Source organism: Phoenix dactylifera, unplaced genomic scaffold (assembly GCF_009389715.1).
Source record: "Phoenix dactylifera cultivar Barhee BC4 unplaced genomic scaffold, palm_55x_up_171113_PBpolish2nd_filt_p 000563F, whole genome shotgun sequence".
NCBI lineage: Eukaryota > Viridiplantae > Streptophyta > Magnoliopsida > Arecales > Arecaceae > Phoenix > Phoenix dactylifera.
The window spans coordinates 313,263-326,877 of NW_024067968.1; the positions used below are offsets into that span (position 1 = coordinate 313,263).

General features: G+C 37.4%; 1 protein-coding gene across 1 annotated transcript; it reads right to left on the reverse strand.

Moving 5' to 3' along the window:
- Positions 1–203: 203 nt before the first annotated feature.
- On the reverse strand, positions 204–13,121 carry LOC103720916 (signal recognition particle 54 kDa protein 2-like). The gene is made up of 9 exons (XM_008810884.3): positions 12,736–13,121; positions 10,527–10,626; positions 8,803–8,956; positions 4,453–4,603; positions 4,214–4,362; positions 2,042–2,142; positions 1,806–1,963; positions 1,325–1,439; positions 204–947 (listed from the first exon to the last, which is right to left on the reverse strand). Exons 1-9 carry the CDS (start codon positions 12,964–12,966, stop codon positions 622–624), a joined length of 1,485 nt encoding a protein of 494 aa, XP_008809106.1. The 5' UTR covers positions 12,967–13,121; the 3' UTR covers positions 204–621.
- Between the last annotated feature and the right edge of the window lie 494 nt (positions 13,122–13,615).

Below are 13,615 nucleotides of genomic sequence, written 5' to 3' on the forward strand. Positions count from 1 at the left end.
ACTAGTTTTCTATATAACATCATTATATGAACAATTCCAATAATGGCTAATAATGGCTTCTGGGGATAACAAAATTATGCCGTTATTTAACCTTTGGCTTGAAAACCTAAACCTGATGGACAGAACCCAGGGCTGCTGTTGAGCCGGGTGTGCTAAACCTAGCATGGGAGTAGCCCTGCCAGTCCAGCTTTGCCCAGCATCCATCAAAGAATGAAACAATGATTTATCCAATTTCTCATTATGTCCTTGTACCTTCAAGAACTACTCAAAACACTTCCCAGTTCATCTATCTATGTAACTATTTCAGCTAAGCTTTTGTTAGGTACATCCCGATTAATAAATTTCCCTACAAAAACTTCCTGAGGCAGCAGAAACCACTAAAAACTTTGGTCATAAGAACATACAGTTCCCTAGCTGCACCTAACCACAAAGCCCAAGCTGGAGCCTTGGTAAAGAAACCATGCACTCCAGCGCAACAGAATTCACTGAACCACAGCCAGGGATGCTGGGCATGCATCGAGATATTCGGCAGTTTGAGATCCCTGTAAAAAACTTGCCTGGATGTCAACTCTTGGCATTCACAGAAGATCTCATGTTGATGAGTTGAAACATTTGAGCCATCTATCTGTCCCCTCCAAACATGCCACTCATCATGTCTTTCGAGCCCATCTGCTTCATCAAACTTTGTAGGCCGCCAACTCCACCAACTTGCTTCAGTAACTGCGGGGGAAGGACTTTGCTCATGTGTTGGGCATTCATGTTCCTGGACAGTGCGCTCATGTCACCTTTCTTTGGGATCTTGAGCCCCTTCATCTTACTCCAGATCTTGGCAAGGCGCTTGTACTCCTCCAGCATATCCATGACATCCTTCAGAGGCCTGCCTGAACCCCTGGCTATCCGCAAGATGCGCGACTCATTCATGAGCTTTGGATTCGTGCTGTCCAGCTCTGCATTGATGAAAAGTTAGAAGACATCATCATTCCATGTGTAAATCGTAACACATCTAGGATTCCCAACATTGCAAGGATGCCAAACAAGAAAAGCTACGGCAAAACTCTGGTTAGCAAATTAACCCATCCACTATGGTGAGGATTAAATCATTCCATGTGCATATCGAAACACATCTAGGATTCCCAGCATTGCAAGGATGCCAAATAAGAAAAGCTACGGCAAAACTCTGGTTAGCAAATTAACCCATCCACTATGGTGAGGATTAATAGGAAACTAATGTGGTTTCCTCAAGGGAATCTTCCGAGTAGCACGTTGTTGTCATTTTTCTCTGAATATAAATTCTATATAGCTTCTCAACAAGGACCACAACTACCTGCATTTGTCATGGAATCCATCATTGTCATATAGCGCTTGATTTTAGCCTGACTTTCCTTTTCATGACCTTTTGGCATCAGTTCCGCACTGAATCCAGGTAACATTGAAAAGACCTGCTCAGAATGTTAGAAGTGAAAAAAGTTACCCAAGAAGAAAAAAAAAAGGAGCAGAAAACTACAGACTGTGAAACCAAGCCACATGCATAAGGAAAAGAGGCTCTGCAGAATAAATAATGAAACAGAAAAGCATGGTTTAAAGCATGGGCCATGATGCAATATAAATATGGTTAAACAGGTGTAGCACATATCAAGTTCAATGTATATGCATGGGCTACATTATTAAAGCTATAGATATATTTATGTTCCTCATGATATCCAAAACAAGATAATCAATGAGTCATAAAGGAGCAGTATCAACAAGAAAGAGATTATTTTCATTTTGAGCTTGTAATAGGTCTCAGATATAGTATATAGTTGAACCTGGCCTATGGGGCCCATCTTGAGGATGTTCTGGAATTGCTCATACATAAGTCGTAGAGTAAAGCTTCCTTCTGAAAGCTTCTGCAGAAGCTCGGGCTGTTGGTCAGTAGGTACAACTTCATGAATTTTGTCCATAAATCCGGACCAGTCACCCATGCCTGGAAACAGTACCATGAATAAGTATGCTAACCAGGAGAAGCAAAGATTTCGAAATAAACACCAGAGTCATAGCACACCTAAAAGACGACTAACAAATGGTTTGACATCAAAAACTTCAAACTCATCCATGTGTTCTCCTGTTCCAATAAATATGACTGGACTTTTAGTGGCTGCAACGCTGCACATGAAACAAGGCATTGTATATTAATCATTTAGCTAAAGGATTAGCCATTAATCATACATTATTATTCAAAATAGAAACCCATATATCTCAAAGAAAAGAAGCTCGTAACTCATAAAATAAAAAGTTAAATGTAGAAGAACAAAGAAAATAAATAAGACAAGAAAATAACAAATAACAGAGACCTACTTGGTAGCTATTACGCGTCTTTCAAATAGAACCATTGCCTTTAATTTCATTCTCAATAGTCAGCATAACCACCAAGATGTTTATTGTTAAGTTGTTAATACGTAAGTTGCTCATTAATTCCTTTTAAGTAACCAACTACTCTTATCAACCTCTTTGACTGAGATATAATTTCCTCAGAATATGAATCCCACTTCTTCATCAAGCCCAGTTCTCGTTTTCATTGCAAACTAAAGAATCATCTCAAGTAGTTCTGCATCAATTAATTACTCTAATCAAACTTCCTAATTAACCATCGATCCATGATGCATCAAAGCATGCCTCCTTATAGGTAAGCATGCAGTTTTCTTTTCTTTTCTTTTCATTTTCCTTCCAGGCAAACATTGGCAGGGTGAGTTACCTTCATGCTCGTGATGGATGCAAACTCGAGCATGCAGTTTTCTTCCTTTTCCTTTTTCCCTTTAATCTTCCATCCTAAAAAAAAGGCTATTAGGAAGAATTGCCTGCACGCTCATTATGGATGGAAACTCCCTGCTTCTATGAGCTTGCATCCCACAACAGATTTCCATCCTACCAATTGGCATTCAATTTGCATGGCCACTATTTTCGGTGTACATATAAATAGTTGGACAGGTTTAGCTCAAGATGTCCTGCATATGCATACACACAGACTTCACTGGGAAGCACACATGCATGCATGCACGTGGACACACACACACATAAAGAATTGAACATGATCTACACTACAAGAAATGCCTAGAAACCAAAAATCAACTACTTTAGTGGTCTTTAACCTAATCATCAAGTTGATGCCAAAATCGACACCTTAATAGCATGATACTATATTTTATTATTGTCTTATAATCAAAACTTAGTGATTTTGAATCTGTCCACATTTTAAGATGTGTAGATCACGATCTAAAGTATATTTTCAATTATATTCCCTATCATGTATTTTACCATACTAGTACAATTGATATCATTCATTTTTGTACAGCTTAATGCAAAGATTAGAGACCACTAAAATATATGAGTTTTGGTTTCTAAGCATTTTTGTAGTATAGATCACACTCAAGGGTTTGAATCTTCAATTTGGATGGTCTATCATTAATTTTAAGATTGTTAACTCATTTTTTCAAGGAGCTATCATGTGGGTTAGGTGTTTGGTTTTTAAAAGGAGAAAGATTGGGAATGGAAAAATATAGGACGATGAGAGAGGGAAATCATGAACTTGGACCATTCTGCTAAAAGTAAAAATTTCCCACATGATTTTATAAGTCCTAAGAAATTTCACTACATAATACCAAGTTCTCTTGAACAATAAGATGTAATTTCAGAAAGTATATACAAAATTTTGTGATATTACTTACTTCCTAATGCACCTTAATAGATTCCTAATCCTAATTGACCAGCCATTAGACTGGATCATATGACAAAAGACGTCAAAGATCTCGATGAATTTAACCAATGGACCATCCAAGCTGATGGGCAATCAATTAAGAGATGATGATGGTCCTGTCTGGTTATACGAAAGATGCACCATTACAATCTAATAATATGTAAAAACTGCAATTAAATTACAGCAAAGTGAAGTTAGTTGTTTTAAAATCCTTTCAAAAACATCAGGCATATACCAGAAATGCATTTGATCTCTAGATGCCAGTTTTAACTATGAATTAGGAACAAGTTTTCTAAACATTTCCAAAACTAAACTAGTTCTGAAGATAACATGACTAAACCACCAAGTATTGTAGTGTACATGTGCAGACAAGCAAGCATCAGCATACAGATATATGAAGAATGATTCTTTCGGAAGACAATGGAAAAAAAATGAGGCAAGCAGATAGTGAAGCACAGTTCAAGCATAATCGAATGGACTTACGCGCTAAGTGCACCACCACCTTTTGCATGACCATCCATTTTTGTAACAATCACAGCTCCAACTGCAACACTTTGTTTGAAAGCTTGTGCTTGATCAAATGCAGCTTGGCCAATACTACTGTCCATAACAAATATCACAAGATCGGGTTTCTGGGACAAGAAAGCAAGAAAGTTTAGTGCACTTTGACAGGTATATGACAAAAATTTGGTCAGATATACTTGGAGGTAATGATAATGTACCGTTGCTTCAGACACTTGACGCATTTCCTCAAAGAGGGCAGCTTCTTGTTTGTGCCGTCCGCTTGTATCCACGATAATTAGATCACAGTTTTCTTTCTTAAACCTTTCCACACCCTCTACAGCAATTTTTACAGGATCTGATTCCATGTAGCTGTAGAAACAAGTGCCAATAAGAGGTACCTCAGAAACACAGAGTGATGCGACCATTTGACTATATTAAATTTCCTACAGGACAACATAATTGATTCCAATCAACTTATCAACCATCAAGTTGACCAAAAAAACTGCTAGTTTAAAAATAGTGGCATGCATTTGAACCAAAACTGTGCAATTCATGGTACTCATATGCCAATGATATGGGCCTGCTCAGGATCTGAATTCTGAAATATAAATATATAATAATATTTTATATAGTAAAACCCAAAAAGGTCCCATTCCACTGATAAATAAAAGGGATTTCACCCACTGCATATATTGGGCTAAAGGAAAGGAAAGCAAAACCTGATAGCTGATAGCCTCCAATTATAATGCTACTTGGCTAGAAGGTAAAGCATAAAACAAGTTGCACTTCTTAACTATAATAATCAAAGCAGCATAAACTTCCAAAACTTCACATGGCATGAGAGCGACATTTTGAAAATTTCAACACATATACCTAAGTTTCATATGCCAAAGACAAATTATAACATGGGTCACACCTAGGGTCAGCCCGATAACCATTGGGCCGGGCTAGCTTTGGTCGGGCATTGGACCTAGCTCGAGATGGTTTTGGTCAGGTTTGAGGTTCATTTAGAGCAGCCCAAGCCTAGCACGAAACCAATCCAAAGCTCGAGCCCAGGCCTCAAACCAACTTAGTTACGATGTTTCACCAATCCTTACTAATCGAAAGCATCAATGGAAGCTCCTTCCTCCTCGCCACTCGTCTCTCTCCGCATCTCTTTCTCTATAGAGCGAGCCCCAACCTTGCCTCTAACCTCACCTCCAAAAGCCCAAACCTCCCTCTCTATCTCCCTTGCTCTCTTACTCCTTTCTTCAACTAGGCACCCATATGGCCACCTCCAACTCCAAATCTCCAATAATAACAACTCCTCGTCACCATCAATGTCAATGGATTGCCCTCCCCCACCATCCCCCATGGACATCCCTCTCTCTCTCTCTCTCTCTCTCTCACTCGCTTGCTCCACCATGGATGTCGGGTAGAGTTTCTAGCCCCCCCACTCTCTTGTAGGAATGCTCATCATCACTCTCCTCCTACCTATAGGCTACATCCGGCCCTTGTGTGCTTAGGCAAGTTTAAGCTTTGGGCTAGGCTTAGGTTGGGCTTTTGCTAAGACCTATAAAGAATTTTGGGGGTGTTTAGTATGGGATGATCATCCCACGATCAAGGGTGATGTGGGTGGAAGTGATGAAATCACCGCATTTGGTTGCACCACGATCGTCCTACGTAGCGGCGATCCCAAATCACCACCACTCCTCAAATCATCGCCCAATCCAGTGACAAGATACCCATCGTTTAGGTCGAGCATCCAAGATCACCCTAGGGCAGTGATCTTGGGCTAAAATTGGAGGACAAAAATACCCCTCCGTCCATTAAAAATTGGTCACCAAATGCTGATTTTAGGCTAACATCCAGCCTAAAAATTGAAAATATTTCTTGGGTTGAGCTTGGACAAGGGAGAAGACAACTTAGCCCAGCACTTTTTCCAGCCTTAGTCACACCTATCTTTTAGTGAAGATACAATGTGTTAATTCATGATGTTGCATTTGGCTGAAAATTTATATAGGCAGTTAATGATGACAAGGCCAAGCATTTGACATAAAATGTACCTTCTCTAGAAGTTCTAGACTAATTTGTCATTTCAAATACAACAATTATAATAAGAAGACACCTCTCAAAAATAAGACGCATCATATTAAATCTTTGATATAGAGCTAATGCGCATCAAGTTCATGCCAACAAAATCTATTTTATTTATGTACGAGAAAAAAAATACTAGTACTAAAAGTAGCAACAGAAGTAGTCATAACCAACAAACTTATCTCACATAAATTAGGCTATCAAATCAAACTCTAATCAAGAATGGCAATGGGCACAAATAAACCAACGCATGCCACACTTTGAGCCAATATTTGGCAATTGGGTTGGGCCCAAGCATAAGGCTCAAGAAGTTTTCAAGCTATGATCATGCATCTCTAGGCTCAACACAAAGACTGAATTGTAAAATATGTTATTTAACTAACAGATACATCTTAGTAATCCATTCATATTGAATGGAAGACCAAGATCAAATCATCACTATACATTAAAAACCCTAATCTTTTGAACCAAATCATAACCCATTGCAGCAACCACCAACCCCTCCTTTCCTCCTCTCCACTTGTTCTTCTTCACTACTTTCAAATCTAACAATCATTTGGAGTTTATGTATAATGGATCATAAACATTCAATAAATAATGCAAAATCCCTTGTTTTTCCCCTCCATTAGTTTTCCTCCACCAATGCTAAATCCTATCGCTATTTGATAATGGTGGCTAGAAGCCTTTAGCTTACTATCAACACCAGATTACTTCATCTACTTTAAGAAGATCCAATGATAGCAATCCTCCTTCAAGCAATCAAACTCCAAACAGCACCGATCTAACCATCATCACATTAATGACAATCCCCACAAAGTTCACCTCATTGCACGAAACCCACTATCCCCATTGTCTGCACCCTACCGAACCCAACCAGCAGCACTATCTTGCTGTGTGGAAACCCTATCCTCACATCCCACCCCCCACCACCTCAATTCATTTTTGTTACAAATGAGTAATGAATGAGGACATTCCATTCTAGTTTAGGTTCAAGCTTGGGTTTCAGATAGGCCTAGGCCCGACTTTGTTAAATTTTTTCATACTTAGGCCCAACCTAAAGCCCAAGAGTAGTAGTTTGGGCTTGCATCGTCCAAGACATAGCCAGCCCAAGCCCAACCCACCTATAATCTTATGCATGATCTACCAAGTCTAGAAATATTCTAAAACCAACTCTCGATCATGATAAAGCCCCATAAACAAGTCCTAAATTCATAAACATGCCGATTTTAAATATAAGGGGGCGCCTTATCAATAGTCAATACATGGTTCAGTAGATAAACCCTATCATGACACAATTCATTAAACTCCATATGAAGAGCGAAGGCATGGTTCAAAACAGTGAACTACAGCCATCTCTAGCATGCATCATTTAAGTCAAAGTTGAAAGCACTCCCAATATCCATCTTGCATAATCATAAATAACAAAAAACAAGTGGTAGGTTAGCAACAAAGGGATCGATCACTCAAGTGGTAAATTAGACATTAGTTGGGAGTGTAAGACACAAGGTTCGCCGTACCGGTACCGAACCCCGTACCGGTGCCGCATTAGTATAGGCGTACCGAGTGTCGGTACGGTACCGTACGCTCGGTACCGACCATACCGACATTGGTGTACCGATACCGGTACCCATCGGTACGAGTACGGTACGCTCGGTACCGACCGGTACCGACCGGTACAGCGAACCTTGGTAAGACAGCTCCATATTGCAACAAAATTATCAATGCAAACATATAGTAAGCACAATAAGACCCCAAACTCACCCTCTGTCAAGAAGGAAATGCTGAAACACCCTACATCGTATCCCACTCCATGCATTAGGCTGCAATGCAGCTCAAGCTGTATTGTAGTTCTTCAAGTTTTCCTTACCAACAAATATTTTTCCAAAGTAACTACCTCACAATTCTTTTTTCATTTCATTGTTTACTTCGTAATAGCTCTTCTTTAGCAATTTAGATGTCCTCTGATTAATTTATGAATTGCTTTACCACATCAATTCATGCAGTTGATTTAATAAATCATATTTAAACTTGCAAGTACTAACTATTTTGACTCTCCAATAGGAATCAAACATGTATTCGCATGCTACAATGTACCGAGATCACACAATAAACAATTAAGACAACCAGAAGACAAGGAATTGCAACATCTCACTACAACAAATTGTCAAATTAATTCAATAAAACTATCAATACAATAGGCTTATCTATCAAAAAAGTGATTGCAGGATTAACAGATACTACATTTAATAGGTGGAAATCAAAACCTAGATAAAGTTGCCTCAATCTAGAGGTTCAGGGGGAAGATTCCACCATGAACATCAGCTTTACTATTTCTTCTTTTTTCTTTTTGTTTTCTACCACAAGTTCAACATTGTAGTTGGTAAGGCATTAGAAAACTGTCACTGGCATGCAAAAAAACCAACTTCATTTTGTTGTTCAACATCTAAAGCACATAGCTTGCACATGTTATACAAGTAGGATAAGTATAATACCTTCCATAAAAAGGAATTTTAGCTTTAGTCGCATTTTGCTTTAATTGATCAAAAGCACCAGCTCTAAATGTATCTGCACAAATCAATGCAGGTTTCCATCCCTTCTTTTGATGATAATATGCATATTTGGTACAAGTTGTGGTCTTCCCAGAACCTGGATGGACAATATTGAGAGCAACACAAGTAATGCAATCAGAGAAAGTGAAAATATCAAACAAGGATCAGCAAAAAAACTCAATATAACGACGTGAAAGCAACAATCACAGGACATTAGTTTTAGAGAAAATATATGAAAAATCATGAAATATATCTTAATCTTGTTTAACTTAAAATGGCCTGACAGTTGCATAGTGCTTATTCGGTGTACTTGTCATGACAACTATTATTAATGATCAACACTAAATATGTAACTTTATGTGTATTTACATGTTTATGTCTAAATATGAAGAGTAAAGCAAAAAAAACCCAAACCAACATAATATAAGATAAATTTTATAAAATGCAAAAATACTGATAAAAACTAATATGATACCCATATAATACATATACATTTTATAGAGCTTTTTGCATATATATCCTTACAAATATGGCATATTGCATGTTTACCCTTTAGAAATCATTATTTGCATACATACCCCTCAAATTTTGTCCATTTAGATTTTTCACCGACAATATTAATAAACAATTGTTTGAAGCACAACATGACAATATTACCCTTTTGCATCAATACCACTAAAAAATTTAGGCAAAATTATATCTTTTTATAGTACAAACAATTGTTAAATTATTTTTTTATGGGTATGAATGCAAAAGGGTAATAATGTCCTACACTTAAAACCAAAGTATGACATACCGCAATGAACCAGACGGTATGGAGCGTACTGTACCGTACTAACTCGGTACCAATATGCAGTATAGAGGGCGTGCCGACGCTCGATACGCATAACCGACCTCCGTATCGGGCATACCGACACAGTAATAGAGTGGCATCGGTACGGGGTTCGATACCGAGACAGCGTACCTTGTTTAAAATAGTTATTTTTATAATACTATTAGTCAAAAATCTAATTGGAGAGATATCATTGCAAGAATAAAATGATCTAAGAGGTATATATGCAAGCAGGGATTTTTGAAGGGTAAATATGCAGTAATGCATATTTATAGTGTATACATGCAAAAAGCTGGTAGTACTTCAAAGAACCTGATAGTATTTGCAAAAGTACTAGTACTTCAAAAGAAGCTAGCAGTATTTGATAGTTTGGGAATGAGTATTCATAACCAAAAATATATAGAGCTAGATAGGTTACATATTCACACCCTCAAGCATGTGAAATTAGGTAAATAGGCATAAAAATCTGGAGAATAATATTGCATGTAGTTTCAAGGGTATTACAAAACAAATAATAAGTTTTCAAAGAACTAGACACATTTTTCTAATATGACCACCTACTAGGAGAACTCATGGCCAAAATGTATCATCGTCCAAGCAATCAGATTCAAAGATTTCTTAAAGATGTGCTTGAAGGTCAGTCATGTCTTCTACCTTTAGGATACCAACATTTATACATTGAAAAAATGATTGCAACCTAATTATTATTTCTTTTCCTTTTGGACCAGAGATTGAAGAGGATAGTATAAAAGTTTCTCAGAAATATTTACTGATGTAACCAACTCTCCACTATAATCATGAAGAAACATGTATGGCTGACCACCAATTAATTTACCTTGTAAACCCACAAACATGATCACACTTGTCTTTCCCTTCTTGGGTGTGAAGGAAGGCTTCCCAGGATCCAACATTTTGCAAAGTTCATTGAAGATAGCCTGAGATAATGGACACCAGCAAATTTACTACCATATACAAAGTGAAATGAAAATAACACAAACCATGGCGCAAGGAAATAGTATAGCTAAAGATTTACTTATCTGTGGAATTGTGAGCTCTAAACAAATTAAGTTCATACATACTTATTAAAATTACAAAAAAAATAATCCTAGACAAGAAGAACAAAAAAAGGAAGGCTAATAGCCTAATTGCATGGAGTGATAACATAAATGGTTCGCAATCACAAGAACATATAAAAATATATAAAATGAATCAAAAGAAGAAATAGGTAGCCATGAAAGAAGTCAATCAAGAACGATAAAAATAAGTCAAACCAATAGACAGAAGTTCCAAAGCTCCATCTACACTCATCTTCCTATCTTCAAAAAACCCAGTTTTTTCTCCTCCAACTCCAAATAATATAACAAGTTGTTCAGACAAACTAAATCTTATCATGAACTATTGTAATAGTATTTGAAGCAAGATTTGTCATACCAATCGGTACCGTACCATCTCAGACATACAATACCATTTTGATACCGAACTAGTATGCAGTCTCGTATCGTACCGTACCGACACTTAGTATGCATCGCTGTCGCGTACCATACCGCGTACCAACGTTATAAAAAGATGGTATGGGTACGGGATCCAAAACCAAGATGGCAAACCTTGATTTGAAGCAATCAACCATTCCTCCACATGTACAATCAATAAAAACAAGAGGATGCATCCAACACCTATTCATAGTAAGGTCATAAAGAAAGAGCAGATGAGAAAAGTTTCATTGCCCTTGCATAATCAAAATGCTGCATTATTACCTTTGTACCTTAGGTTCAATAGCTGCCTGCAAAATTGCCAACCCAGCAGCAAATTAATATCTTAGGGGCTGTTTAGTTGTTTATGAGGTTTCTTAAAGAAATAATCTTAAAACATGACTCTGTCTAAAATAGGTTATATAAAAATGAAAAACAAGGGGAGGTCTTGTTTACAATATAGAGATAGACTTTGCTTCTCTCAAGAGGAGAGAATCTACTCCCCTCAACTCCAAAATCAATAACGAGGCATCTTTAAAAATCCACAATTTTCATTATAATCTATACCACTAAAAATATTTGTGGTTAAAAGATCATGTATTTTGATAGCCTCTAACCTATGCATCAAATGGATACAAACAAATACATCGTGTTGAAATACATGATAAAGCATTTAAATTAAGGATCCACCTAATTGATCACAATCTAAGCATATTAAAAATATATATAAATTGAAAATCAATATAATGCCTACATCATAGCAAAATATGGTCCCATACCATTTTAACCATTTATTTTTGTCTACACGATGCATTGGTTAGACTACCAAAATACATAAATTTTAGTTTCTAACAAGGTTCACCAAACCAGGAGGGTGTACCCAGCCGACGGTTCGGCATGGTACAGGTTTGTACCGTGCCATTCCAGGGCATACCAACACAAAGAGAGACAGAAAGGGAGGGGGAGAGGGAGAAGGAGAGAGAGGAAAAGAAAGAGAGGGAGGAAGGCTGAGAGAGGACTTGAAAGCCCTTGTCTCATCTGAGGGGGTCGCCCCTGTTGCCGAGTCCTAATTTTTTTTTTGAAAATTCACAACTGAAATCAGCAAACTATTCCGTTGTGAATTTCAAGAACACCCTATACATGATCCGAAAACCTTCAAACTGCAACAAGTTGACATATCCGATCAACCAAAACCCAATATACTTCCAAAAAACCACAACATAATCCTATACCTCTAAGAAAGAAGAAAAAAGAATCACCCAAAACCCAATATACTTCCAAAAAACCGCAACATAACCCTATACCTCTAAGAAAAAAAAAGAAAAAAGAGAACCTGAAACCAGTTATCCGACATTTCAACTTCAAGAATTTCAGATTCAGCATACGAAAATATTCAATTTTCAATTTCAGGAACCATATGCAAAGATCTTAAAACTTTCCACCTTTGAATTTCAAGAACGATACACAAGATTAAAAAAACATCAAACTGGTGATAGAATTATTCGATTTTGCAAGAATTAGAGAAAGAGAGGAGGGGATAGATAAAAATTAGAACTTTTAGATGAGGGGGCATGCCTGCTGGATGATGCGGCGCTTGTTGTGGCCCGCGGCGAGGTCGTCGAAGTTGACGATGCGCTTGATGTTGGTCTGCATGTCGCGGACCATCTTGAACTGGACGTCTGCCTGCAGCAGCGCCCGCGAGATCTCGTTCAGGCACTCGCTCAGCACCTTCTCGTCGATGATCGTGGCGTTGCTCATCTGCCGCAACGCCCGGGCGATGCTCCCGCCCAGCTGCGCGAGAGCCATATCTGCCCACCTTGTGTCGTCTCCTTCCTAGAGCTCGCTAGCGTTAGGGTTAGGGTTTTCTTCGCTTGGAGTTTCCAAGGAGAATACCAAGGGGAGGGGAAAGCGGAGGAGACGGGAGGAACGTGGGGAGGAGGAAGGTACTTCCGATCTGAGAGCTTCCCTTTCATACGCGAACTAATGGTTCTCACGTGCGACCAACGTGACAGGAAGGAGAAATCAAATATACCTTATATCTTATATAATATCTTATAATATCTTATTATATAATATCTTATATAATACCTTATATAATAATTAATATACTTAATTATTATTATTATTATTATTATTATTATTATTATTATTATTATTATTATTATTTATTATTATTATATTTTTTATTATTATATTATTAAAAATATATAAAAATATATACAAATAAATATATATATATATAGTATTGAATTAATTGACTATTGAATAATAAATATTTTCATATTGAATAAATACTTTGAATTAATATTAAAATATTGACCAATTTGCTAGTCAATTTGGATTCACATATACAACTCGCATGATCACAATTGTTGAAAGAGAAATCAAAGTTTTTTGGACTTTTTTCCTGAATAAATTTGGAAATATATTGATTCTTAAAATTTTGATAAACTGC

Bases quoted from the DNA above. Each gene is read 5' to 3' on its own strand.
- LOC103720916 (XM_008810884.3), bottom strand. From the start codon at position 12,966: ATGGCTCTCGCGCAGCTGGGCGGGAGCATCGCCCGGGCGTTGCGGCAG. The intron at 10,627-12,735 runs GCATGCCCCCTC...CCATTATCTCAG, and splicing joins AGCGCCGCATCATCCAGCAG to GCTATCTTCAATGAACTTTG. The intron at 4,363-4,452 runs GTACATTATCAT...TTCTTGTCCCAG, and splicing joins GTCAAGTGTCTGAAGCAACG to AAACCCGATCTTGTGATATT.